The 25,122-nt window shown below is 36.8% G+C and overlaps 1 protein-coding gene across 1 annotated transcript in view; it reads left to right on the forward strand.

The window, feature by feature from the left end:
• The window catches only part of MIB1 (MIB E3 ubiquitin protein ligase 1), a 168,144-nt gene that overhangs the window by 32,966 nt on the left and 110,056 nt on the right, over positions 1–25,122 (forward strand). Inside the window, 3 exon segments of the mRNA XM_043979477.1 lie at positions 16,009–16,180; positions 20,630–20,759; positions 23,361–23,465. Coding sequence (XP_043835412.1) covers positions 16,009–16,180; positions 20,630–20,759; positions 23,361–23,465 — 407 coding nt within the window.

A 25,122-nucleotide genomic window follows, 5' to 3' on the forward strand; every position in this document is an offset into this window, starting at 1 on the left:
ATAAAACTTTGAATTAGAAATTTTTTCCCTCTTTCCCCTTTGTCCTCCCTAAGATGGTAAGCAATTTATATGCACAATTCTGCAAAACATATTTCCATATTAATCATGTTGTAAGAGAAGAAACATAACAAAAGGAAAAAAAAACTACCAAAAAAAGTGAAAACAATATGCTTTGATCTGCATTTAGATGCCATCACTTTCCTTGGATGTGGAGAGCACTTTCCATCATGAGTCTTTTGGAATTGTCTTGGAACATTGCATTGCTGAGAAAAACTAAGTCTGCCATGGTTGATCATCATGTAGTGTTGCTGTTACTATGTAAAATGTTCTCCTGGTTCTGCTCACTTCATTTTTTATTCATGTAAATCCAGGTTTTTCTGATTTATTTCTAGTTGTTAGCCACCACAAAAAAGAGCTGCTACAAATACATTTTTTTATTTAGAATTTTATTTTTTCCCAAATTACATGTAAAACCAAATTTTAACATCAATTTTTAAAATTTTGTCTTCCAAATTCTCTTCCTCCCTCCCTTCCCACTCCCCCTTAAAAACTCAAGCAATTCAATATAAGTTATACATTTGTAGTCATGCAAAACATTTCCACATTAGTCAGGTTGTGAAAGAAAACACAAAAAAAACTTTAGAAAAAGGAACTAACAAAAAATTATGCTTCAGTTTGTATTCATATGCTATCAGTTCTTTCTCTATAGATGGATTGCATTTTTCATTAGTCCTTCAGAGTTGCCTTAGATCACTGTTTTGCTGAAAATAGCCAAGTCATTCACAGCTGATCATCTTACAATATTGCTGTTATTTTGTGTATAGTACATTTCACGTAAGTTCATGTAAGTTTTTCCAGGTTTTTCTGATCGCATCCTGCTCATCATTTCTTATAGTACAGTAGTGTTCCATCATAATCTCATCCCACAATTTGTTTAGCCATTCCTCAATTGATGAGCATTTCCCCAATTTTGAATTCAACTTAATAAATATTTTTAACAAAATTTTTGAATTCTCTCCCTCCTTCCTCCCCTTCCCCATCCATTGAGAAGGCAAGGAAAAAATCATTACAAATATGTGTAGTCTTTCAAAACAAATTAGGAATTTATATTTTATTGGGGAAGACAATATAAAAGGAAACTGAAAAACTGGGGAGTAGAAATGATAGAGAAAGGTTGGAGTGAAGCCTGGAGAAGGATGAAAATTTGGCTGGCCTGGGCTCCTTAATTTGATGGAGGTTCTATGAAGAGCCATCCAATCAGAGGGAGATGCTGCAGGGCCCAAGAGTTACTTCCTGTGTGTAAATTCACGGGCTGGAGTGAGCTTCCAAGTTGAAGGGGTTTCTGGGGCATGACTGAGAAAGTCCCTAGGGCAACCTGGAGAGAAGTGAAGACTTGCAAAATCTTGCTTGTTCTCCAGAGTTTTGAGTGAGGAGACCCTTAGTGACTTAATATACCATTCCTATAAAGATTTTATAGAGAGAGATGATAAAGCAGGCATTTTTCTCAGCAGTTGCTGATATCTTCTTGGTCATCATTTTTTGTACTGTTTATCGTTTCTGGTTTGTAGATTCTTAAAATTGATCCTTAAATTCCTTTTAAGGAAAGGCAATGTGTTGTAATGGATAGTCAGGAAGGCCTGGTTTCAAATATTGTCTCTGATGCTCACTAGGCTGTGACCTTGGATAAATTGCTTAATTAATCTGAACCTAGGTTTCTTTTGAAAAGGGGAATAATAATTGACATTGTACCTACTTCACGGAGTGGTTAGGTTCAAAATACATGATATATATGAAAGAGCTGTGCAACTTCAAAAGCACTAAATAAATATTGTTTATATATGTAATAATATTTTAAGATTATTTTCTCCAGCACTTATTTTTTTGTATGTATTTGGTCAGGTCTAACTGCTCTTTGTCAATAGGCAATCAAAACATCAGGAGACTTAGTGAAACCAGGTTTATTACAAGAGCAATGAGTGTGCATGTGGAACCCAGAGGGTTTACACTTTACAAAGAAGTTTATATTTTTATAATAACAAAGGGAGGAGGGGATACCAGGATGGGTCATGACAGGAGAGGGAGAACAGAGAAGCAAAGGTGAGAAAAAAGACAAGACCATTTCCCTGTGGAAGGAACAAGATGATGCCAAAAGCTGCATTCTTTTCCCTTGGGGAACTACTATATTATGAAGATAGAGGGGGGTCTGCTTTTATCTGCAAAGGATTTCAGCTGCACAAGCAGTATCCCAGTCTGGCAGAGACTAACTGGCGCCTGTCTTGCTTCCCAAGGACACACAGGGAGTCCAGCTTGGGGTGCAACAACAAATTATGTCAGCTCAGGGGGAGTTTTGTCCTTGACACATTCAGGGCCTCCTGCATGCTCTGAGTCCAGAGTTTCTGATGAATATGACAACTCAAAGACAAGTTCAGGGAATCCCTTAACAGCCCTGAACATCTTTCTTATCTTAAGATTTGTTGCTACTTTTCTTATGTGGTACATCTGGTACTGGAATGGTAAGAGTCCAGCTGTGTGATTCTACTTATTATTAGAATAAATGACTATAGAAACACTAGGACATCTGTTCCATTTCACATCATTTTTGTTTTATCTCTCAGCTTCATCTACATATACTCTTGGGTTAAGGTGGTTTAGTGTAATCTCAAATGAAGGGCTCTGAAGCATTTTCCCCTCAACTGCTTTTTGCCCATTTTTTTTTTTTTTTGCTTTTCCATCTCACCCTTTCAAAAGTACCTTATATTTATTTTTTATGTATTATGTGTGTGTATATATACATGTCGTCTCCCATTAGAATGTAAACTTCTCAAGTCAGAGATTCATTTCCGTTTTGTCTTTTTATGTCAGTGCAGCACGGTGCCTGACACATAATAATCACTTAATAAGTGCTAATTGATTATATTTCCCTTCTTATACATGAGCTTGTTGAAAAAACAACAAATAAATCTGTGCTCCTAACTGGTGTTTCTCTTGGCTGCCTTGTTTTTCCCCTTGGCAAGGAGATCAAGTGCTTGTTGGTGGTTTGTGGACTCTTTCACCCATTCTTTGCATTGGTTAAACTTCAGAGAAACAGTGATAGTCTTTCTCTATATCTAGGAGTCAGTAGCTTGTTTAAGCAGGTCAGGTTTGAACTACTGTTATTTCAGCCTTTACTACTGTGATTTTATCTCCCCCCACTTTTTTTTTTCTAATTTGGTACTTAATTCTCTATTTTGCTGTAAGTTTTCAGTGAGTTTATTTCACATAGAAAAGCTTAATGTGAAATGAATGCTATCATTGAATGCTATGTCTGTACTTAATCATTTCTTGTCTTTTAATATATAGTTAAGAACACTGACCTACTATGTTTCCAGGGGACTGATGATATATATTCTTTTTTTTTTTTGTGAGGCAATTGGGGTTAAGTGACTTGCCCAGGGTCACACAGCTAGTAAGTGTTAAGTGTCTGAGGCCGGATTTGAACTCAGGTCCTCCTGAATCCAGGGCTGGTGCTCTATCCACTGCACCACCTAGCTGCCCTGACTGATGATATATAAAACATGACACTCACCTATTGACAAAGAAGTGGTGAATTCAGGGTGTCAAATGAGACATCTTTTTGGATGTGACTAGGGAAACAATTTGTTTTGCTTGATTACTTATATTTCTTATAGGGTGTTTTCCTCCCCCTCCCCCCTCCCACTATCACTTTCAGGAGCCTCTTTGAATCTCCATTTTTGTGTTTTTAACTGTGTTTAACTATTGATATTGTCTTTATTTACATACTTGTAATAATTATGTATTATGTGACTTATATTCAAGTATTCTGCTTCTTAGTAAAACTGAACTGCTCTTCATTCTTCAGTGATTAAACTGAATTTCATATTATGGGCTTTAATAAGCAGCCTGTGAGTCTGAGAATCTTGGGGCAATGAGGGTTAAGTGATTTGCCCAGGGTCACACAACTAGTAAATGTCAAATGTCTGAGGCCACATATGGATGCAGATCTTCCTGAATCCAGGGCCAGTGCTCTATCCATTGTGCCACCTAGCTGCCCTCAAGTCTGAGAATCTTATCACACATTATAGTTATGAGAAAAATTAATTGTGTTCCAAAGTACCAACTTAATAAACTTTTAAAGTACAACTCCTTGATAAGCTGGGAATTATCTGTGATTTGAATAATGAAAGACAATGAACAAAGAAAACTTTAAAAGTATTTGGCTTTGGAATACATTATGTTTTTTTTGGGGGGGAGGGGGTGAGTCAATTGGGGTTAAGTGACTTGCCCAGGGTCACACAGCTAGTAAGTGTTAAGTGTCTGAGGCCTGATTTGAACTCAGGTACTCCTGAATCCAGGGCCAGTGCTCTATCCACTGTGCCACCTAGCTGCCCCACATTATGATTTTTTAAAAAAGATTTGATGCCAAAATGTTTTGTTTTGGCTGGCATTGGAATTAGCACACAAAATCTAATTTTTTTCCCTCCTGAAAAATAAATAAGTTAGCATAATACTTATTTTCTTGAGGTAGTTTTAAAATTATGTCTTTGTTTTTGTTTTTGATTAAGTTCTGACTTTTAGAAGAAAGGAAATAAGCTGTTAAACAGTTTTTAATGTTTAAAAGTGATACTTTTGATTCACAGCAATTTGGAAATACTAAAAAAATAAATAAAACTCACCAGTCTTCAGACTCATGTGTGTATATTTGTATATGTATATGTGTATATATCAACATATATATGTATATAGAATCTTCAAATCCTGCTGCTGATACTTTGCTGTGTGATCTAAGCCAAGTCACTTACCCTAAGTCTCGTTTCTTTATCTGTTAAATAAGAGGGATGGACTAGATGACTTCTAAGTTCCCATCTAACTCCAAGCCTGTGATTTATGAACTTAAATAATTTCTTTTTACTTACTTAAAAGGAAATGAAATTGTCCTAAAGGGTTTATATTATCCTAATGAATATAGTTTTTATGATCTTAATAAACAAATTATTGTAATTATAGCCCTTAGTGCCTGGCATATATTAGGTGTGATATAAATGTGTATTCCCTTCCTTTCTGCATAGTGATAAAATCACTTTTCATTTTATTTATTGATAGTTATGCCTGTTTGTACTTGGCCAAGTTCACTTGGCTTTTGCCCAAAACATTTATTAAGAGTGTCTCCTGGGGGCAGCTAGGTGGCTCAGTGGATAAAGCACTGGCCCTGGATTCAGGAGTACCAGAGTTCAAATCCGGCCTCAGACACTTGACACTTTTTAACTGTGTGACCCTGGGCAAGTCACTTAACCCTCATTGCCCCACTTAAAAAAAAAAAAAAGAGTGTCTCCTTCCAGATACAGTGACATTATGAGGAAGTGGTCTCTCCCCCTACCCCCCATTGTGTTTATCCCCATTCAGGAGCCGGGTTATCTCTGCTGGTAATTGATATATAGTATTTTTTCTTAAACAGGTATAAAAACTGGTGAGGGAAGTAGCTGAATATTGTTCTCACAAAGTGAGAAGTTAAACTAGTACGTCATCCTTAACTGGTGTTAACTTTGCTTTCTTAAGCTTTACCTGATTTTGTTTTCCTTTCAACTAAAGGAAAATTTGTTACTTATCTTGCCAGGGGAATTATGAAAAGTCATCAGGGTGCCTTGAGCTTTTAAGATTAGACTGGTGCCAGTGGGAGAGAGAAAGGAGGAAGGAAGCCTCTTGTGACAGAAAGCTATACTATGTCTCTAAAGGTTTAAAATACATACATGCACTTCCACACATACTGGACACACACTAAAGGTTTAAAATATTCCCCCGAGCAGTTGAAAGTAACTTGGAGTCAAGAAACTTGTGTTCTAGACCCAATATATAGCCTTACAGTGAGACTTTAGGCAAGTCACAACCTCTCTGGGCTTTATTTACAAAGCAAATGGGATCAGGTGATTTCAGAGATGAGTCAGATCTATGATTTTTTTTTAAAATTCTTTTTACCAGTAGTATGGTGACTGACTAAAGTAATTTATCAACCATTTTGAAAAGTGGTTATTCCAGACCCAGAGGTAAGTACTGTGATGATTGGGGGTGGGGGCGCATTACTAAAGTTTAGTCATCATAACACTATAATACTTAAGTGATCCAGGATTTCAGCTGTGTGGTTTCTTCTGGTGATGTTATTGAAAAATTTCCATGTCTTGGAGTAGGACTTAAATGGAGGTAGTAATAGAGGAGTAAATGAAAGATATTGGTGAATTTAAACCCCTATCTTTCCGATTCCATTCTGGGAGCTCTTACCTTTTAAAAAATTGTTAATATTAATTTTTTCCTAATTACATGTAAAAACAATTTAAAAAATTTGTTTTATAAAATTTTTGAGTCCCAAATACTCTCCCTTCCTCCCTCCTTTCCCACTCCACAATGAGAAGGCAAGCAATTTAGTATAAATTCTACAAGTGTAATGTTGTTAAAGAAAAGAGACAAAAAGCCCAAGAAAGACAAAGTAAAGAAAAAGTATGTTTTGATCTGCATTCTGATTCCTTCAATTCTTTCTCTGGAGTTGGATAGCATTTTTCATCATAAGTCCTTCAGAACTTTCTTAGATCACTATATTGCTGAGAATAGCTAAGTTATTCACAGTTGATCATCATACAGTATTTTTTTATTTTGCAGGGCGAAGAGGGTTAAGCGATTTGCACAGGGTCACACAGCTAGTTAAGTATCAAGTGTCTGAGGCTGGATTTGAACTCAGGTCCTCCTGAATCCAAGGCCAGTGCTTTATCCACTGGGCCACCTAGCTGCCCCTGATCATCATACAGTATTGCTGTTACTGTATAAAATGTTCTCTTGGTTCTGCTCAGTTCAATTTGTATCAGTTTACTTTAGGCCCAAGATCTCTTAACCTTTAGGATCAAATATAACCTCTGTTTGACTCATAAAGGTCTTCACAGATCTTATCTTTGTAGCTCTCTAACACATCATTTTCTTCCATATACTTGATGATCCAGCAATGGTGGCCCACTTCCTGTTCCTGTTACATGATACTCTATTCTCCCTCCATCTCCCTCCCTTCTTTGTGCCTTTGTATTCGTTAGTGTGTTTTCCCCTCCCCCCAAACTCCCCATGTTCTTCCTCCTACCATCTATCTTTTAGAATCCTTGGCTTCCTCCAAGAATCACTTCAAATTCCACCTTTTGCAGGAGGCCTTTTCAGGTTTCTCTGACTATTAGTGCTTTTGCCTCCATGGCTACATATCTGCCCTATTATATGTATCATATATTTTATGTACATGTCATCTCACCCATTAGAATGTAAGCTTCTCAAGAGTAGGATCTGTTTTTGCTTTTTCTTTAAATCCCTAGTGCTTAACCCAGTGCCTTGTAAACAGTGAGTAGTTAATAAATGCTTGTTGATTGATTATCAAGTTGCTTTGCGAGGTAGTAATAATCGTACAAATAAAAATAATTATATAGCCATAGTTTGCATTTTTAATTGATACATTTTGACACTTCATATGAAACCCTTAAAATACTCATAATTAAATGTTAAGTCAGGTCAAAATAGCCTATTAGAGTGATAACTCATTCCTTTTAGTAGTTTTCAGTTTAAAATAAAAGGATGCCTATATTTTTGTAAGGTACAAACATTGTCATATTTTTAAAATAACTCAGTTCAGCAAGCCTTTATTGATCATGTACCATGTGCAAAGAAGTGTGCTGTAGGGGATAGAGAATGGACCTTTAAGCTAAGAGGATCTGGCTTCAAATCCCACCTCTGACACATATTGCCTTTGTAATTCACTTAACCTTTTGTGTTCTAAGAAGCTCTTTAAGAGTTTCCTCACCTGGAATTTCCCTTTACTGATAAAATCACAGATCTGGTCTCCATCCCTATGTGCAAGCCTTCATATGCTTCAGATCTATAGATACAAAAGATGAATAGTCTTTATCTTGGAGAAGATTTCATTCTACTGGGAACATACACCACTTGGTTTAGTATAAACAGGATAATTTTAGAGGGAAAAGAATACTAACAGTTGGGTCAGTCAGGAAAGAATTCTCTTTGGAGGTGCCACCTGGGCTGAGCCTTTTAAAAGAAGCTAAAGTTTGTAAGAGGTGAATGTGAGAAGGGAGTGCATTCCAGGCCTGGTGACAGCCTTGTGCAGAGGCACACAAATGGGAGATAAAATGTCAGGTCTGGGAATACTAGGGAGGGCAGTTTGGCTGAACAAAGAGGGTGCATGAAGGTTATTAATGTGAAATGTTAAGGCTAAAATTCTAGCTATTCTGTCTAAAATATCTAATGAGTGGTTGCCAATAAATTATAAGCTTTAGCAAGAGTTAGACTTTTAAGCATTGATTAAGGAGAATAAGAATTTGGTAAAGAGAGAGAAAAAGGCCTACATTCATCTATTTATTAAAGGGAGAGTGCATTTCTAGCTCCGCTTTCCGCCAGAGTCCACGGGAAAGAGCCTGAGTCAGAGCTCCAGGCTCCCCCTTCTTCCTCCCACAAGCAAACATCACTTCCTGATGCCAAAGAAAAGATGCATGATCTTGCCCTTAAAGACCTTCACCTCATGGTGGAGCTTTTCTACAGTAAGTCTCCAGCAGGTGGCGTCATTCTAATCGGTACAGAAATAAGGTTAGAAAGTTGGAGCCTCAGACTTAGGAGAGCTTTAAATACCAAGCTGTGAGGAGTACATATTTGTGTTGTCATGAAAGATTCTTGAGCAGGGAGTGACATGGTTAGACCTGTGTTTTAGAAGGAATATTTTTTTGGGGGTAGTTCTGTGGAAGATGGATTTGAAGAGGAGAGACTCAAAGTGGGGAGTTTAAATAGGTGTCTAAAAAGGAGCTCACATTCTACTGGGAGACACAACATCATGTAGTCAATTTAGTACATACAAGTGATTTACAATGTAAGTGGAAGATAATCTCAAGGTACTTTCTGCACTGGAAGTATGTGTATATGGGGGATATACCTGGAAACTTCTCCTGCAGAAAGTGGCATTTGACTAGTCTTGAAGGAAGCCAAGGAAGTTGGAGGGCAGTTGTTTAGGATGTTTCCAGAGAGAAAGGAACAAGGAGGGTGAGAGAGAGTCAGCTTGACCAAACAAATGCATTTCCCCGTACCATTGAGAACCCACACTAAATTATGTAATATATCTGTAGTGGATACACTTGGGTATGGGCTTATGTAGCTTTTTCTAGCAGCATTCAATAGCTGAGAGTGAGAGTGAAGGAGAGACAAGTGGTTTAGTCTGACCACAGACAGCAGTGAGAAGGGGTGGTGAGGCACAAGAGATTTAAGAAAAGAGAAATCTATAGTTGAGCTTGTTAGCTGTAAAGATAAAATTGCAAAGTGAAGGAAGTGAAGCCAGAAAAAGGGTGATGAAATAAGAGAGCCAGTGACGGACTGTAGATCAAGGTATAAATGAAGAAGAGATTTAGGGGTAAGGCAAAGTACTGTAAAGAGAGGCAGTTTGTAACTATTTTTAAAGTCTTGAGTATTGACATTATCTCAAAAGAATGTTTATGTTATCTCTACTTCTCTCCCCTGAAATGTTCTTTAAAAAAACAAAAACACATCGCATATTTTTGTATGGAAAATTTGATTTTTGACACAATTTATAAATGTGTTGCTTTGAGAGCATCAGGATAGTTGTTAGCATGAAACTCCTAACACATAACTGGCAGTCATATTTGATCTTGATGTTCACCCTATTTTTTTGTAAATCTCAAGAGTAAAGAATGTGGAATGTATTAGCCAGCTGGCAGGTCACAAAGGCCTTGCCCTTATTAAAAATTTTAATTACCTTTGAAACCATCTTAAAAACAGTTATAGTAGTGCACACAGAATTAAAAAAAAATTAGTTAAGAAACATTACCTAAATAAGGCCTTTTAATGATTTAAATATTTACCTAGGATCAGTTGCAAAGTTAAATTAGTAATTTTTGAGATGGTGATATCCTTGAAAATCACTGAAAGGTTAGATAATAAGATTATACGGTTTTCTAGTTCATGGAGGCAGAAATCTGACTCTTCTTCCCAACCATCCATTTTGCCTGTGGTCTGCCTTTTTACTTGAAATGTTTTTCTTTATAAAAGTTACCGTCGTCTTCGGTTTAACACATTTTAAGTTACTCTATATTTATGAACTTTTTGCTTATCTCACTAGCATGTATTACTAATCTATTGTGAAATTTTCACTCACACCTTCAATTATATATTCTTTAAATTGTTTAACTTAGGATCCCATCAAAAACAGGACAGATGGTGACTTGAGTAGTAATAGAATGAGTCAAAAGCTTTTGTCATAGGTATTTCATTTATCAGTGAAAAGTAGATGGCAGATGTGGTCATAAAACTGAACAAAAAGAAAACAAAGGTCCTCTGGGGATCATAGAATTTATAGGAAGCTTTGGAAATGAGAAGAGCTTATAAACTTGGGCAAAGGAAAGGAATGCAGTCAACTAGTATGAAATGTAAATTTATAAGGAGCAGTTCTTGCAGGGTCACAGAGGATCAGAGTGGGACTGAATGACAGTAAATGGGAATGAAATTGATGGGTGTGATAAGTGGTAAAGGGGGAAAAAAGTGAAAATATTTAAGCCAGTCTTTCCCTAATATTGTATTTTATGATGCCATCAAATAGGCTGATTTTCTTTTAGAGCAAATTAATTGTATTCTTGTTTTATATTCTGTAGTCTTGATTATGGTAGCTGAATGGGTTGCTCTGTTTACTCTTTCAAATAGTATTAGTTTCACAGCTGTTGAGTAGCTTTGTTGGAGTTGTACTGTGGGAAATAAATTGGGTTGGGATGTGATTGTGTATATGTATATGTATATATATATATACGTGTGTGTATATATACATGTATATGTATATACACACACACACATATATATACTTTGAAACCATGAATTATGGTAGATTTTTTTTATCCTAAAAATATTTTATTATTTTCTAGTTACATGGTTTTCAGCATTTGTTTTTATGAGATTTCTAGTTTCAAATTTTTCTCCCTCTCCAAGACAGCAAACAATCTGATATAGGTTAGATATGTACCATTGCATTAAACATATATCTGCATTAGTTATGCTGTGAAAGAAGAATCAGAGCAAAAGGGAACCTCAAAAAAGAAAAACAAAAAAAAGTAGAAATAGTCTGGTTCAATCTGCATCTAGATTCCACAGTTCTTTTTTTCTGGATTTGGAGAGCATTTTCCATCATGAGTCCTTTGGAACTATCTGGGAAGAGTCAAGTCTATCGCAGGTTGATCAATACACAATGTTGTTGATACTCTGTGCAATGTTTTCTTGGTTCTGCTCATCTCACTCAGCATCGGTTCACGTAAGTCCTTCCAGGTTTCTCTGAAATCTGCCTGCTCATCGTTTCTTACAGCACAATAGTATTTCATTACATTCATATACTACAACTTGTTCAGCCATTCCCCAGTTGATGAGCATCCCCTCAGTTTCCAATTTCTTGCCACCACAAAAAGAGCAGCTATAAATATTTTTGTACTTGTTGGTCCTTTTCCCTTTTTTATGATCTCTTTGGGAAAAAGACCTAATATTGCTGGGTCAAAGGATATGCACAGCTTTATAGCCCTTTGTGCATAATTCCAAATTGCTCTCCAGAATGGTTGGATCAGTTCACAGCTTCACCAACAATTTACTAGTGTTCCAGTTTTTCTACAGCTTCTCCAACATTTATTATTTTCCTTTTTTGTCATATTAGCCAATCTGATAGGTGTCAGGTGGTACCTCAGAGTTGTTTTAATTTGTATTTCTCTAATCAATAGTGATTTAGAGCATTTTTTCACATGGCAATAGATAGCTTTGATTTCTTCATCAGAAAACTGCCTGTTCATATCTTTTGACCATTTCTCAATTGGGGAATGACTTGGATTCTTATAAATTTGATTTAGTTCCCTATATATTTTAGAAATGAGGCCTTTATCAGAAGTACTGGCTATAAAAATTGTTTCCCAGCCTTCTGCCTCCCTTCTAATTTTGGATGCATTGCTTCTGTTTGTACAAACCCTTTTTAATTTAATGTAATCAAAAGAATCCATTTTGCATTTCATAATATTCTCTATCAAATTATGGTAGATTTTACCAGTTCTCTATGTGGTTTTTTAAATAGCTATTTTAAAAGGAAATTTGGGCATTTATTATGAGTTCATAAATTTTTAAAAATTAAGTAATTTTAATAGCCATCCATTATTTTTCTAAAATAAAAAATGTTTTTATTTATAGTATTGGGTTTCTGATTTTTATCCCTCTTTCCCTCCCTCACCTCCCCCCTTTATGAGGTGGGAAGAAATCAGAAATGGGTTATACATGTATGATTATGTAAAACATTACCATATTTGTCATTTTGTATAAGAAAACTTGATTAAAAGAAAAAAGTTCATGAATTTTATCATTCTTTTGGTTTGAACTAGAAGAATAAACAATGTAGAGACCAAAATATTCAAATAGGGAATTGTGGAAAACACTTGGATGAAAGTTTTTGAATAAATGATTTTTTTGACTTTGACTTTATGCTTTTCATCAGTCACCTGGCAAGTTGAGAGGCATGCCTAAGTGAGTTTAGGGTTTGGTGCTTTATAATGGCACAGCTGCTATCAAGTCACTTAACTTTTTTGTTTTCGTGCTCAGTACAGATAGAGATTTAAATATCGTTAAGACCGGGTTTAAAGATCTCAAAGTTTTGGCATGATAGTAATAATACTATATTACATTTGTAAATGGAAGGACTGTATAGAGTTCTTCAATTTATGTAATATTGTGTGATAGTTTTATGTAGGGTACAATACTCAATTTATATATGAGTAAGCTAGGCCACACAGTGCATAGAGCACTGGACTTGGAATCAAGAAGACACTAGATGTGTGACCCTAGGCAAGTCACTTAACCCTGTTTGCCTCAGTTTCCTCATCTGTAAAGTGAGCTAGAGATGAAAATGTCGAACCACTCCAGTATCTTTTTTTTTTTTTTTTTTTGCGGGGCAATGGGGGTTAAGTGACTTGCCCAGGGTCACACAGCTAGTAAGTTTTTTTTTTTTTTAAGTGTCTGAGGCCGGATTTGAACTCAGGCATTCCCGACTCCAGGGCCGGTGCTCTATCCACTGCGCCATCCAGCTGCCCCCACTCCAATATCTTTGCCAAGAAAACCACAAATAGGGTCATAAAGAGTTGGACACAACTGAAAAATGACATCGACAACCAACTGAAAAGGAACTGAAGCACAAAGAGGTCACCCCATCTTACTAAGGTGACATAATAAGTGGCAGAGGTAGAAATCAAATTATATTCTACCACTAAGGATAGGACCAAGTCTAATGCTTTTTCTGTTGTGAGGCAAGATGAATGTCAAAAAAGAGATTGCAGAGAAGTGAATGTTATTAAATTGGTATATGATACTTTAGAATTGACCCAGAATGAGGCAGTGGTATCTGTTTAGGGTAGCACAGCTAAGGAGTTGTTTTGAAGAAAGGGCTTTATAAACCTGAAAGAGCTGTATAAATGTTTATATTTTTTAAAAAATTATATTTATTTTGATATTAAATATATAAAAAAGGGTATTTCCATATACATAGTAGGACAGAAAAGAGGATTCTGTATGAAATTGTAGATGTCTATTATGTATATCTTGTGTTTCTTTTTTAACTATAAGAAATTAACATGTGGTTTCAAAGCACTCCTACTTGTTAGTTTTTTTTGTTCTCTTTTGTGAATTAAAAAAAGAAGGCCTAAATAACCTCTCCCTTCTCCCCTTCCCCTTTTCTCTTTTCTTTTTCTTTCTTTCTTTCTTTCTTTCTTTCTTTCTTTCTTTCTTTCTTTCTTTCTTTCTTTTTTTTTTTTTTTGGTGAGGCAGTTGGGGTTAAATGACTTGCTCAGGGTCACACAGCTAGTAAGTGTCAAATGTCTGAGGTGGGATTTGACTTCAGGTCCTCCTGAATCCAGGGCTGGTGCTTTATCCACTGTGCCATTTAGCTTCCCCTCCTTTTCTCTTTTCTTTCCCCTCTTCCTGTCAACCCTTCTCCCCAAATAACAAAGTCTTTGAAAAATTTTTCATAATCAAAATTCCTACTTTGGCTGTATTAAAAAACTAAACAACCATAAGTCTTACTCTTCTTCTTGAGTTCATCAAAATGAGTGTCATGCATTATTATCAGGCCTCTGGAATTGTGGTTGGTCATTGCAGTGATCAGATTTCTCATATCTTTCAAAGGTCCTTTTCTTTATAATGTTATATATTATTTTCTGGTTCTTTTCATTATATCTGTGCATCAGTTCTCATGGATCCTTTTCTTTCTGTGATCTCTTTTGGAGTATAGGTCTCCATAGTATCTTTGGATTGAAGATATTATGAATACTTTAGTGAGGGGGGAACGGGAGGTGGGACAAGTTAAAATTGCTTTTTAGAATGGCTAGATTGATAATATATTGCACCTCTTAAGACTTTGTTTGGTTTTTTTTTTTTTGTCAACTTTGCCAATCTGATTTAATTACTAGTGATTTGGAGGGGCAGCTAGGTGGTGCAGTGGATAGAGCACCGGCCCTGGATTCAGGAGGACCTGAGTTCAAATGAGGTCTCAGACACTTAACACTTACTAGCTGTGTGACCCTTGGCAAGTCACTTAACCCTAGTTGCCTTGTAAAAACAAAAAACTAGTGATTTGGAGATTTTTAAAATAAAGTTACTGATAGCTTCAATTTTTTCCTTTCAAAACTGTCTATTGATATCCTTTGGCCATTTTTCTGTTGAATTCTTATTAGAGAAATTTGCTGCAAAGATTTCCTCCCCCACCCCCCCCAGTTAACAGCTTCCCTTCTTATATTAATTGCATTGGTTTTGTTTGTGAGAAAGTTTTTTTTTTAATTTTATGGAATAAAAATTTCCAATTTTATCTTCTGTGATCCTGTCTCTTGTTTGATTATGAGCTTTTCCTTTTCCCATCGATCTGAAAGGTCTGTTTCTGATATCACTATATGTATGTCATATATCCATTTGTAGTTAAATTTGGTATGCCATACAAAATGTTGCTCTATGACTATTTTCTATCAGACTTCTTTACAGTTTTCACAGTAGTTTTTGTCAAATATTGAGTTGTCAACTCAGTAACTAGGACCCTTGACCACTGTGTTACTATGTTCATTTGCTTCTGTGTATTGTATACCTAATCTGTTCCATTGATTGACTCTCTCATTTTTTTTTCACCAATACCAAATTGTATTAATCAGAGGTGTATCAAACTGGTGGATTGTAGGCAGGGGATGAACCAGATTAAAAAGTAATTAGGACATTTTAACTAAATGGAAATACATTACAACATAGATAATGATAATTTGTTGTTTTCTAAGTCAGTATGTAGCTTCAGAGATTTACTTCTATTTGAAATTTAATAAAATGAATATTCTATTTATTTAGCTCTTTATTTTTATAAAGTGTTTCGAAGTTGTATTCGTGTAATTTCTGTGTGTGTCTTGGCAGGTAGACGCCTAAATTCCGTAATTATTTTGAAAGGACTTTTTGCTTTCTATCTCTTACTGGCCACTTGGATATACTACAATTCCCCCCCCCCCCCCCCCCCCCCCCCCCCCCGCTTTCTTTGGTGAAATCAGGCTTGAGAGAAATACTATGTGTTTTGATTGCTATAGTAGTATAAAGATAAAAACTGCTGTGCTTTGATTTGTCACCTATAAAGTATTTTTGTCTTCCTTATTCCTCTAAATGAAACTGCCGCATGAGGTCAATTTTGTGTAAATGAGGAAAACAGTGATGAAAAATAGAATCTTCTTTTAATCAGTGAGTTGAGAAAGAAAACAACATTGTGGTTTGTGTTAATTAAAATAATGAAGGTATTAACCTTTTATCTTTAAGTTTTAAGAAGACCAAACATCATTTGTTAGAAATTTTTTTAATATCTTTTGTTTTACTTATTTTCAGTTGCTTTTGTCAAGTAGTCAAAATATATTATAAAACTTTGGAAAATTTAAGTATGTATCTTTTTTAAAATAGGCATCAAGCATGATGGAACCATGTGTGATACTTGTCGCCAACAGCCAATCATTGGTATCCGATGGAAGTGTGCTGAGTGTACAAATTATGATTTATGCACAGTCTGTTATCATGGAGACAAACATCACTTAAGGCATCGTTTTTACAGAATTACCACACCAGGAAGCGAAAGGTAGGAAGTAAATCTTAATTTAACACACATAATTTCCTTATATATTAAAAATATATGGGGCAGCTAGGTGGCGCAGTGGATAGAGCACCAGCCCTGGATTCAGGAGGACCTGAGTTCAAATCTGGCCTCAGACACTTAACACTTACTACCTGTGTGACCCTGGGCAAGTCACTTAACCCCAATTGCCTCACTAAAAAATGTGTGTGTGTGTGTGTGTGTGTGTGTGTGTGTGTGTGTGTGTGTATGTGTGTGTGTGTGTGTATGTGTGTATATATTCAGTCTTATAAATGAAATTAGAAAAATTAAGAGCTCTTATCTTACCATTAATAACAATTTCTAGCATATTTTTGGACAAGGGTTGCCAGAAGTAGGAAAGAGAAAATCACTGAATCTCAAAGCTAAAGGCAACCTTTAGGTTATCTAGGTCCAAATGATACCTGAAATGAGAATCCATTTTCTAACATACCTGACAATTGGTCATCCAGCCTTTGCTAATAAATGAGGGAGAACCTACCTATACCAAAACAGGCTATTCCACATTTGGAAAGCTCTAATTATTAGGAAGGCAGCTAGCTAGATAGAGAGCATCAGGCCTAGAATCAGGAAGATGCACCTTTCTGAGTTAAAATCTGGCCTCAGATACTTAGTAGCTGTGTGGCCCTGGGCAAGTCACTTCACCCTGTTTGCCTCCATTTCCTCATCTGTAAAATGAGCTGGAGAAGGAAATGACAAACCACTGCAGTGTCTTTACTAAGAAGACCCCAAATGGTGTCACAAAAAGTTGGACATGACTGAAAAGTCAACAAAACAAAGAAAGTATTAGGACATTTTTCATTATCTCTCTAAGCTTTCAAACACTAATCTTTTTAAATCAAATCTAAATTTGTGTTAGCTTTTGGCTGCCCTATCATACTGTTTATTTGTATCAAATTTACTGATCCTTATATCACCTAGATCTTTTGCTGAAGTATGTCTGTCTGGTCATGGCAGCCCCATCTTGTACTTGTGAATTTCAATTTTTACCCCAAATATATGACTATGTTTTTCATGTCATATTTTTTCTTATTAGATTTGGCCTAATGTTACCTAGGAAGATCCTTTTAAGATGGCAGAGTAGGTCAGAAAATTCTAGGTTCTCCAGATTTCTTCGACAAACAAGATAGATCATCATCTTAAAATGAACATGGAGCTGCAAAATTAAACAGAAGTTAGGGTAAAGTAGTTGTCCTCCTAAGACAACTTGAGGACCTCAGGAAAGACTGACCTCCAAGGCAGAGGTTTGACCCTAGTGAAGTGCAGACACCTCTAGGAGAACTCTGCTCTGCATCAATAAGCTGCAAGCCCTTGGGGCATCAGGGTCTGGAAGTAGCCTGGGACTTAGGAGCTTTCACCTCACCAGGACACTGTCTGGGACTAATGGATGAGTAGGGGAAGATAGAAGGACCCTCTGCTGGCCACAGATGCCGGGCATAGCTGTGCTCCCAGACACTGTGCTGGGCTTCAAGAAGGAGCTAGCACACAGCCAGTGAGGGCAGTAACAGAGGGACAGGGACCCTGCTGGCTGTGGGCTCTTGCAGGAGAGTATAGTCCCTGGTTTCGGTTCCAAGGTAGAGGGGAGAGCTGAAATTTGCAGCTGCTGGAGGGACCACAGGGAGCAAGAGCGTTTGCAGGACAATATGACTAGGACCTAGCCATGTATTAGGAGTAGAGAGGAATGCCTAAGATTATGTGTCCTCCACTTACCCCCAGACAGAGTTCAGAAAATAATAATTAGAAAGACCTGAAGTCTGGGGCACCATTACCCACACCTTGGGACTAGAGCCTGATTACAGTAATAAGGTGCTAAAAATAAAATAAAACAGAATAAAAACAAGTAAGTCAGAGGAGAAAAGAACCTGACCATGGATAGCTACTATAGGGCCAGAGAAAACCTGGGTTCATACTCAGAGGAGAATAGTGTTAAGGGCTATTAAGAGGTCACCTGAATTTGTCTTTTGAGTTGCCATATTTTCCAGAAACACTGGACTTGGAGCATGCACGAAGGAGGCCCTGAATGTGTCAAGGATGAAACTCCCCCTGAGTTTGATGTGGGATGGAATTTGCAGTCAAATTTATTGTCTCAAAAGAATTATAAGACTTAGTGACTCAGTTTCCCAAGTTTTATTGCAATACTGTGAGTGACCACAGGGAGAGAACCAGAATAGTGGAAAGGTATCTCTCAAATAAGGAAAGGAAAGACAGTTATATTTATACTATGGATCAATTGATTATCAGTCTCATAATAATCTCCACCTTAGGGAGGTATAGGGGAGGGCCTATCCTTCTCATTATAATGTTCTCCACCTTGGGGAGGGCTTATCCTAATTTGGAGTTCCTGGGGTCCGAAGCCAACCCCTGAGGCGAGTACCTTTTTCTGTGGAGGTGTGTTTTTGGGGTTTACACGTCATAAGGTGAATCTGGGGACGAATTTGGTGTTTTCTGCGCATATCTCTGTTTCCCATGGCTAGTTTGAAAACATAATCATTTTTCTTTTATTTCTGGTCTAAATTTCTATAGGCTGTCATTTTCTTTATTGTTATTTGACCTGACCCTTTATGGTCCCGTTATGGGTACTGATTTCTGTGGGTAAGAGAACCTAGCATTTTCACTTGTAAGTTATCCATTAACTGGGATCTGAATCCCTATTAGAACCTGGGTCTTGGGTTTTTCTATTAACCCCCTTTTGCCTCCTACATCAAGCTGACCTGACATAATTTATTGTTGCATCCCAAGCTGGACTCCCTGTGTATCCTTGGGAGGCAAGAAAGTTGCCAGCCAGTCTGGGATACTGCTTGTGCAGGTGGAGTCCTTTGCAGATAAGCAGTGTGTTGTTTAAAATCTAAATGTGGGTTCTAATCTGCCCCCGCCCCAGTCTTGGGGGGAAGCTGGTTAAAATCACTGATAAATTCAACAAGAGTTTAGACTTTTAAAGATTTATTAAAATATCTAAGTTAGTGAAGAGAGATTGAGAACAAATTCCTTATAGCATTGAAATCCTAGCTCAGATCTAATTCAGAGAGAAAGAAAGCAATTTCCTTTCCTAGTAGCCCTTGTGAAATATCTCACCACCACGCAGGTGTCCAAATGACTAAGAGGTCCCCCCCCCCATTCTCCATCTGCTGCCATGCTCCTTTCTCCTCACCAAAAAGAGTGAACGCTTCCCTCTGCGAATGTCCACTTCCTATTTTCTCTTTCCCTCCCCGAAAGGGAAGATCCTTCAAATTGGTTGGTTGAGAGTGGTCTCTTGCTGACATCAGTAGTACACTAATATGGTCACTCAGGGTGTAGGCCAGGTGTGACCTCCATCCAATTCAAACAATACTAAATCAATCAGGTGGGGGCCCCTAGGCGTCTGCCAAATTCCATTATTTTATCACAGCAGACCCTCTTATCTTCATAGTCTAGTAGTTCCCCAAGGAAAAAGAATGCAGTTTTTGGCATCATTTTGCTCCTTCCATGGAAGAAGTGCACCTTTGCTGGGCAATGGGGGTTAAGGAACTTGCTCACACAGCTAGTAAGTGTCAAGTGAACTGAGGTCCTCTTGAATCCAGGGCTGGTGCTTTATCCACTGTGCCACCTAGCTGCCCCGACAAGTATTATTTGTAATGGGGATAAGCTAAAAGCCTTCTCAGTAAGATCAGGCATGAAACGAGGATGTCCACTGTCACCAGTATTATTCAATATTGTATTGGAAATCTATCAATGGCAATAAGAGAAGAAAAAGAAATAGAATCAGAATTAAATCTTGCTATGAGTTGTGAATCTTACCTTCTTTTTTAAAAATGTAAATTTAGATTTTCATACATTGAGTTGTCAGTAATCTTAAAGAATAGTTTTTTACAAGAGGACATATTTTTTCTTTTTTTTTTCCCCTGGCCAGATCTTCTCTGTCCCTTGTTAGAGAAATAACCAGGAAATTTTTTTTGGGGGGGGGGAGTTAGGATTGGAGGGGAAAACATTTCCTATAGCCCTCTTCACAACACTACTGAGCTGCCTGGATATAGTTTAATTTTTGAGTGGGTTCAGATCTGGAATTACAGAGTACTTCTTGGTGGTAAAAGATGTTACTATGCTATCCCTCCATATTCTATGTTGTCAAAAAAAATCCAATGAGGGGAACCTTTTAGATCTTATGTATCTAAGTTCTTATCTTTAACATCCCATAAATTTTAAATGATTTGTTGATTTTTTGGGGGGGGGTGAGGCAATTGGGGTTAAGTGACTTGCCCAGGGTCACACAGCTAGTAAATGTCAAGCATCTGAGGCCGGATTTGAACTCAGGTTGTCCTGAATCCAGGGCCAGTGCTCTACCCATTGCGCCATCTAGCTGCCCCTGATATTGTTTTTAAGAACCAATTAGATCTCTTCTTACTCAAGTGAGCACATCAACATAAATATTTTTATCTTTAGGGTACTTTTAGAATCTCGTCGGAAATCAAAGAAAATTACAGCCAGAGGAATCTTTGCAGGTGCCAGAGTGGTTCGTGGGGTAGATTGGCAATGGGAAGATCAAGATGGTGGAAATGGAAGAAGAGGGAAGGTAAGGGAGTCTTTTTGAAAATATCTTGCTTTTGAAAAATCTTTGAATATTTCTTCCAGAATACTTTGTTAGTGTTTTGTTACTTCAACTCTTTTTTTTTAAATCATAAAAGTATTTTATTATTTTCCAGTTACATGTAAAGAGTTTTCAACATTTATTTTCATAAGATTTTTAGTTCCAAATTTTTCTCCCTCCCTCCCTCTCTTCTCTCCCTCCTCCCTAAGACAGAGAAAGCAATCTGATATAGGTTTTATTTGTACAATCACATTAAACATATTTCTGCATTTGTCCTGTTGTGAAAGAAGAATCTGAACAAAAGGGAGAAACCTCAAAAAACAAAAACAAAAGTAGAAACAGTGTGGTTCAATCTGCATTCAGATTCTGCAGTTCTTTTTTCTGGATGTGGAGAACATTTTCCATCATGAGTTCTTTGGAATTGTCTTGGATCCTTGCACTGCTGAGAAGAGCTAATTCTATCACAGTTGTTCATCACACAGTGTTGCTTGTTACTGTGTACAATATTCTTCTGGTTCTGCTCACTTCACTCATCATCAGTTCAGAGTATGGTTCGATCTGCATCTAGATTCCATGGTTGATACTGTGTACAATGTTCACTCATCATCAGTTCATGCAAGTCCTTCCAGGTTTTGTTGAAATCTGCCTACTCATCGTTTCTTACAGCACAGTAGTATTCCATCACATTCATATACCACAACTTGTTCAGCCATTCCCCAGTTGATGGGCAGCCCCTCAATTTCCAATTCTTTGCCACCACAAAGAGAGTTTCTAGAAATATTTTTGTACATGTGGGACCTTTTTCCTTTTTTTATGATCTCTTTGGGATACAGACCTAGTAGTGGTATTACTGGGCCAAAGAGTATATGCACAGTCCCATAGCCTCCTGGGCATAGTTCCAAATTGCTCTCTAGAATGGTTGGATCAGTTCACAACCCCACCAACAATGCAATAGTGTTCCAATTTTTCCATAGCTTCTCCAATATTTATTATTTTCCTTTTTTGTCATAATTAGCCAATCTGATAGGTTACTTCAACTCTTAAGGGATCTTTTATTTCATTGGTTAGGGCTATTCCCTTCACCAATAGAGAATTTTACCTCTCTGTACTTAAAATTAAACAGTCTCCTTTGCAATTTCTATTCATTCCTCCTGTTTTGCTCTTTGGAGTCAGAAAAATTTAAACCTTCTTCCAAGTGATAGCCTTTCAGATGACATGTATATGAATGGATACATATAGGTTAAATGGAAGACTGCTTTAGAGGGAAAGGTACTAGCAGCTAAGGGGGATCAATAGTAAGACCAGGGCAGTTTTATCAAACTGAAAGAATTCTGTGTGCTACTGCTTAGCTCGTCATTTGGGTACTCAGCTAGCTCTAGTTGTCTAAACCAGGGTAGATTCAACTTAAATGAATCTACTTTAACTTGACAAAATTAAAATCATAATTTATATCACAATTTGGGAAGGTAATATTTTTCTATTTTAAAGTGGCATTCTTCATAGAACTTAAGAATTTGAGTTGGAAGGAACCAGCCATTTCATCCAACCCATACCAGAAAGTAATCCTTACTGTCACTTCCCACACAAATGGTCATCCAACCTCTCTGCCTGAAGACCTCCAAGGAGGGGAAACGGCTTCTTGAGGCATCCTGTTCCTTTTGGGTCAGCTCTAATTGTTAAGATATTCCCTACCTTGAGCCTAAGTTTGTCAATCTGCAATTTCTATCCAGTGCTCCTGGTTTTGCCACTGGGGCCAGACTTTTCTATGACAGTTATCAGAGCATCTGTGATATCCTATTAGATAGAATTAAACTCCTTTGGGGTCAGGGTCTCTTTTATTTTTGTTTGTATCCCTGGTTCTAGTTTAGTGCTTGGGACATGTTAAGAGCTTTACAAATGCTTGACTGATTGATTGACTGCCATAATGCATGTTTTTGAATAGTGATAGTGATTTTTTGAATAGTGATAGTGAAAGGCCTGAATCCACTTAGTCCCTTGGTACTTTAGGATTGATCTTAGAATGAAATGAATCATTAATGGAAGGTATGGCAGTTAACAAAAGGAGTTTTTCTCAGCCAAAAGAACTAAACTTTGTTAAAAGAGCTATCTTTTCTTGTAGTGGAATGGTATTGTGCTATAGGGAATGACAAACAGGATGATCCCAGAAAAAACTGGAAAGACTCATATGAACTGATGTATAGTAAAGTGAGCAGAACCGGGAGGACATTGTGCATAGTGTTCGGTGAGCAATTGTGAATGACTTATCTACTCTCAGCAATACAGTGATCCAAGACAGTCCCAAGGGACTAATGACAAAGCCTACTATCCACTCCCATAGAAAGAACTGATAATAAGAACACTTGTGGATTGTACATATATAACCTATATCAGATTGATTAGATTGGTTGCTGTCTTGTGGAGGGGGGAGGAAAGAGAGGGAGGGAGAAAATTTGGAACTCTTAATCTTATGAAAATGAATGTTGAAAACTACCCTTACATGTAACTGGAAAAAATAAAATAAATGTTTGTTGAAAAAAAAAGCACTAACTTTTCCCTTCACTCTTTTTTCCCTTTAAAATCTGTTAGGTAACTGAAATTCAGGACTGGAGTGCATCTAGTCCACACAGTGCAGCATATGTTCTATGGGACAATGGTGCTAAGAACCTCTACAGAGTTGGCTTTGAAGGCATGGTAAGCTGGAAAAAATACAAATGATAAGCATGTCGGGTTGGGAGAGGAAAGAGTAGTAAAAATAGTCCCTAATGTGTTCTTTTATCTTCCTCCTTTTGTTATATCTTTCTGTCCATTTTCATCCTCTTAGGAAGTTTGTTGTAAATTCAGCTGTTCTGATTATACATGTGCATTGGGATGGAAGTCTGTTCTGTGAAATGTTAACAAAATGGAAGAAGTTTAAACTTTCTCTAAGGCTTTAGTTGAAAGTTTTGATTATAAACATGCTATTATTTTCCTTAGGTATACTTGGAAACTTTTCTAAGACTCATTGCTTAAAGCACAATTCTTAATATTTCAGCCAGAGTTGTCTAAAATTTTTAGTATTTAGCATTCCATCTCTATGTCTTGTATAATCTGTCCCTATCACACACATACAAAAATGTTTTTAGCAGCACCTTTTGTGTTAGCAAAATACTGCTTACCACAATACCTGACATAAATATTTGCTGGTTGAATGATTGAAATAGTTGCCCATCCATTTAAAATAGCCAAAGATATTGTTATAAATAAGTGTAATGCATAGTAAGACATGACGAATATGAAGAATTCAGGAAAATTTTGGAGGGCTCATGAACTGATTGCAGACTGAAGTGAGCAGAAGTAGGAAGACAGTTTACAAAATGACTAAAATAATGTAAATAAAAATAGCATTGAAAGATATCAGAACTCCAGTCAGCCTTGAACTCTGCTATCAAGTCTTTTCACTCCAGCTGTCATCTGGTTGGCTTGCTCCATGTATATTCTCCACCCTTCTCCCTCTATCTAGAGGGAGAATACCTTTTACTCTGTATATTTTAATCAAATCATTACTACCAATTCCTCTGCCTTATTGTTCTTCTTACCATCCCTCTTCCCTGTCTACCTCTCTCCTTTGTCTTGTTTTCATCTATTAGATTGTAAACTCTGAGGACAAGGACTGTCTTACTTTGTATTTGTATCCTCAGTGGTATATATGCATACATACACACATGCATATATACATACATACATACATACATACAAAATACAGTTTAATAAACCCTTTTTTATTCCCTTGATTATTCATTCATGCCTGAAACACACTTACTTTTCACTTCAGCCTTTTAGAATCCTTTGCTTCCAAATACCAACTTCTACCAGAAGCCTTTCCTGATCCCTCTAGTTGTTAGTGCTCTTGTTCTCCTTAAATAACTTCATAATTTCTTAGCTGTTTTCTTTGTATATCTTCTAGTGAAATGTAAGTTCCTTAAAAGTCAGTGACCATTCATTTTTGGTTTTCTGTCCTCATCTTTACACATTAGAGGTGCTTAATAAATGCTACTTGAATTGGTTTTATGTTGGACCTCAATCAGGGTCACATAAAGCTTAAACATCAGAAGAAAGCCATTAAGGAGGTCATTAGAACACAGAACTTTGAATGCTAAGGACATTAGTATTAAGAGACTGTGGTATAGGGAGAGTCTATACAGAAATAAATGTATTATTTGTTAGAAGTGACATTGTTTTCAAAGTAAAGGATTTTTGTGTTGTTTAGGCAAATATTGTACTGATCATCTTAAATTACTGTACTGAGAAAGATTTTGTATATTAAGGAATTCATGGGGTTGTATATAGTCTATTTCCCTACTAATTTCCC

Source organism: Dromiciops gliroides, chromosome 1 (assembly GCF_019393635.1).
Source record: "Dromiciops gliroides isolate mDroGli1 chromosome 1, mDroGli1.pri, whole genome shotgun sequence".
NCBI classification, from domain to species: domain Eukaryota; kingdom Metazoa; phylum Chordata; class Mammalia; order Microbiotheria; family Microbiotheriidae; genus Dromiciops; species Dromiciops gliroides.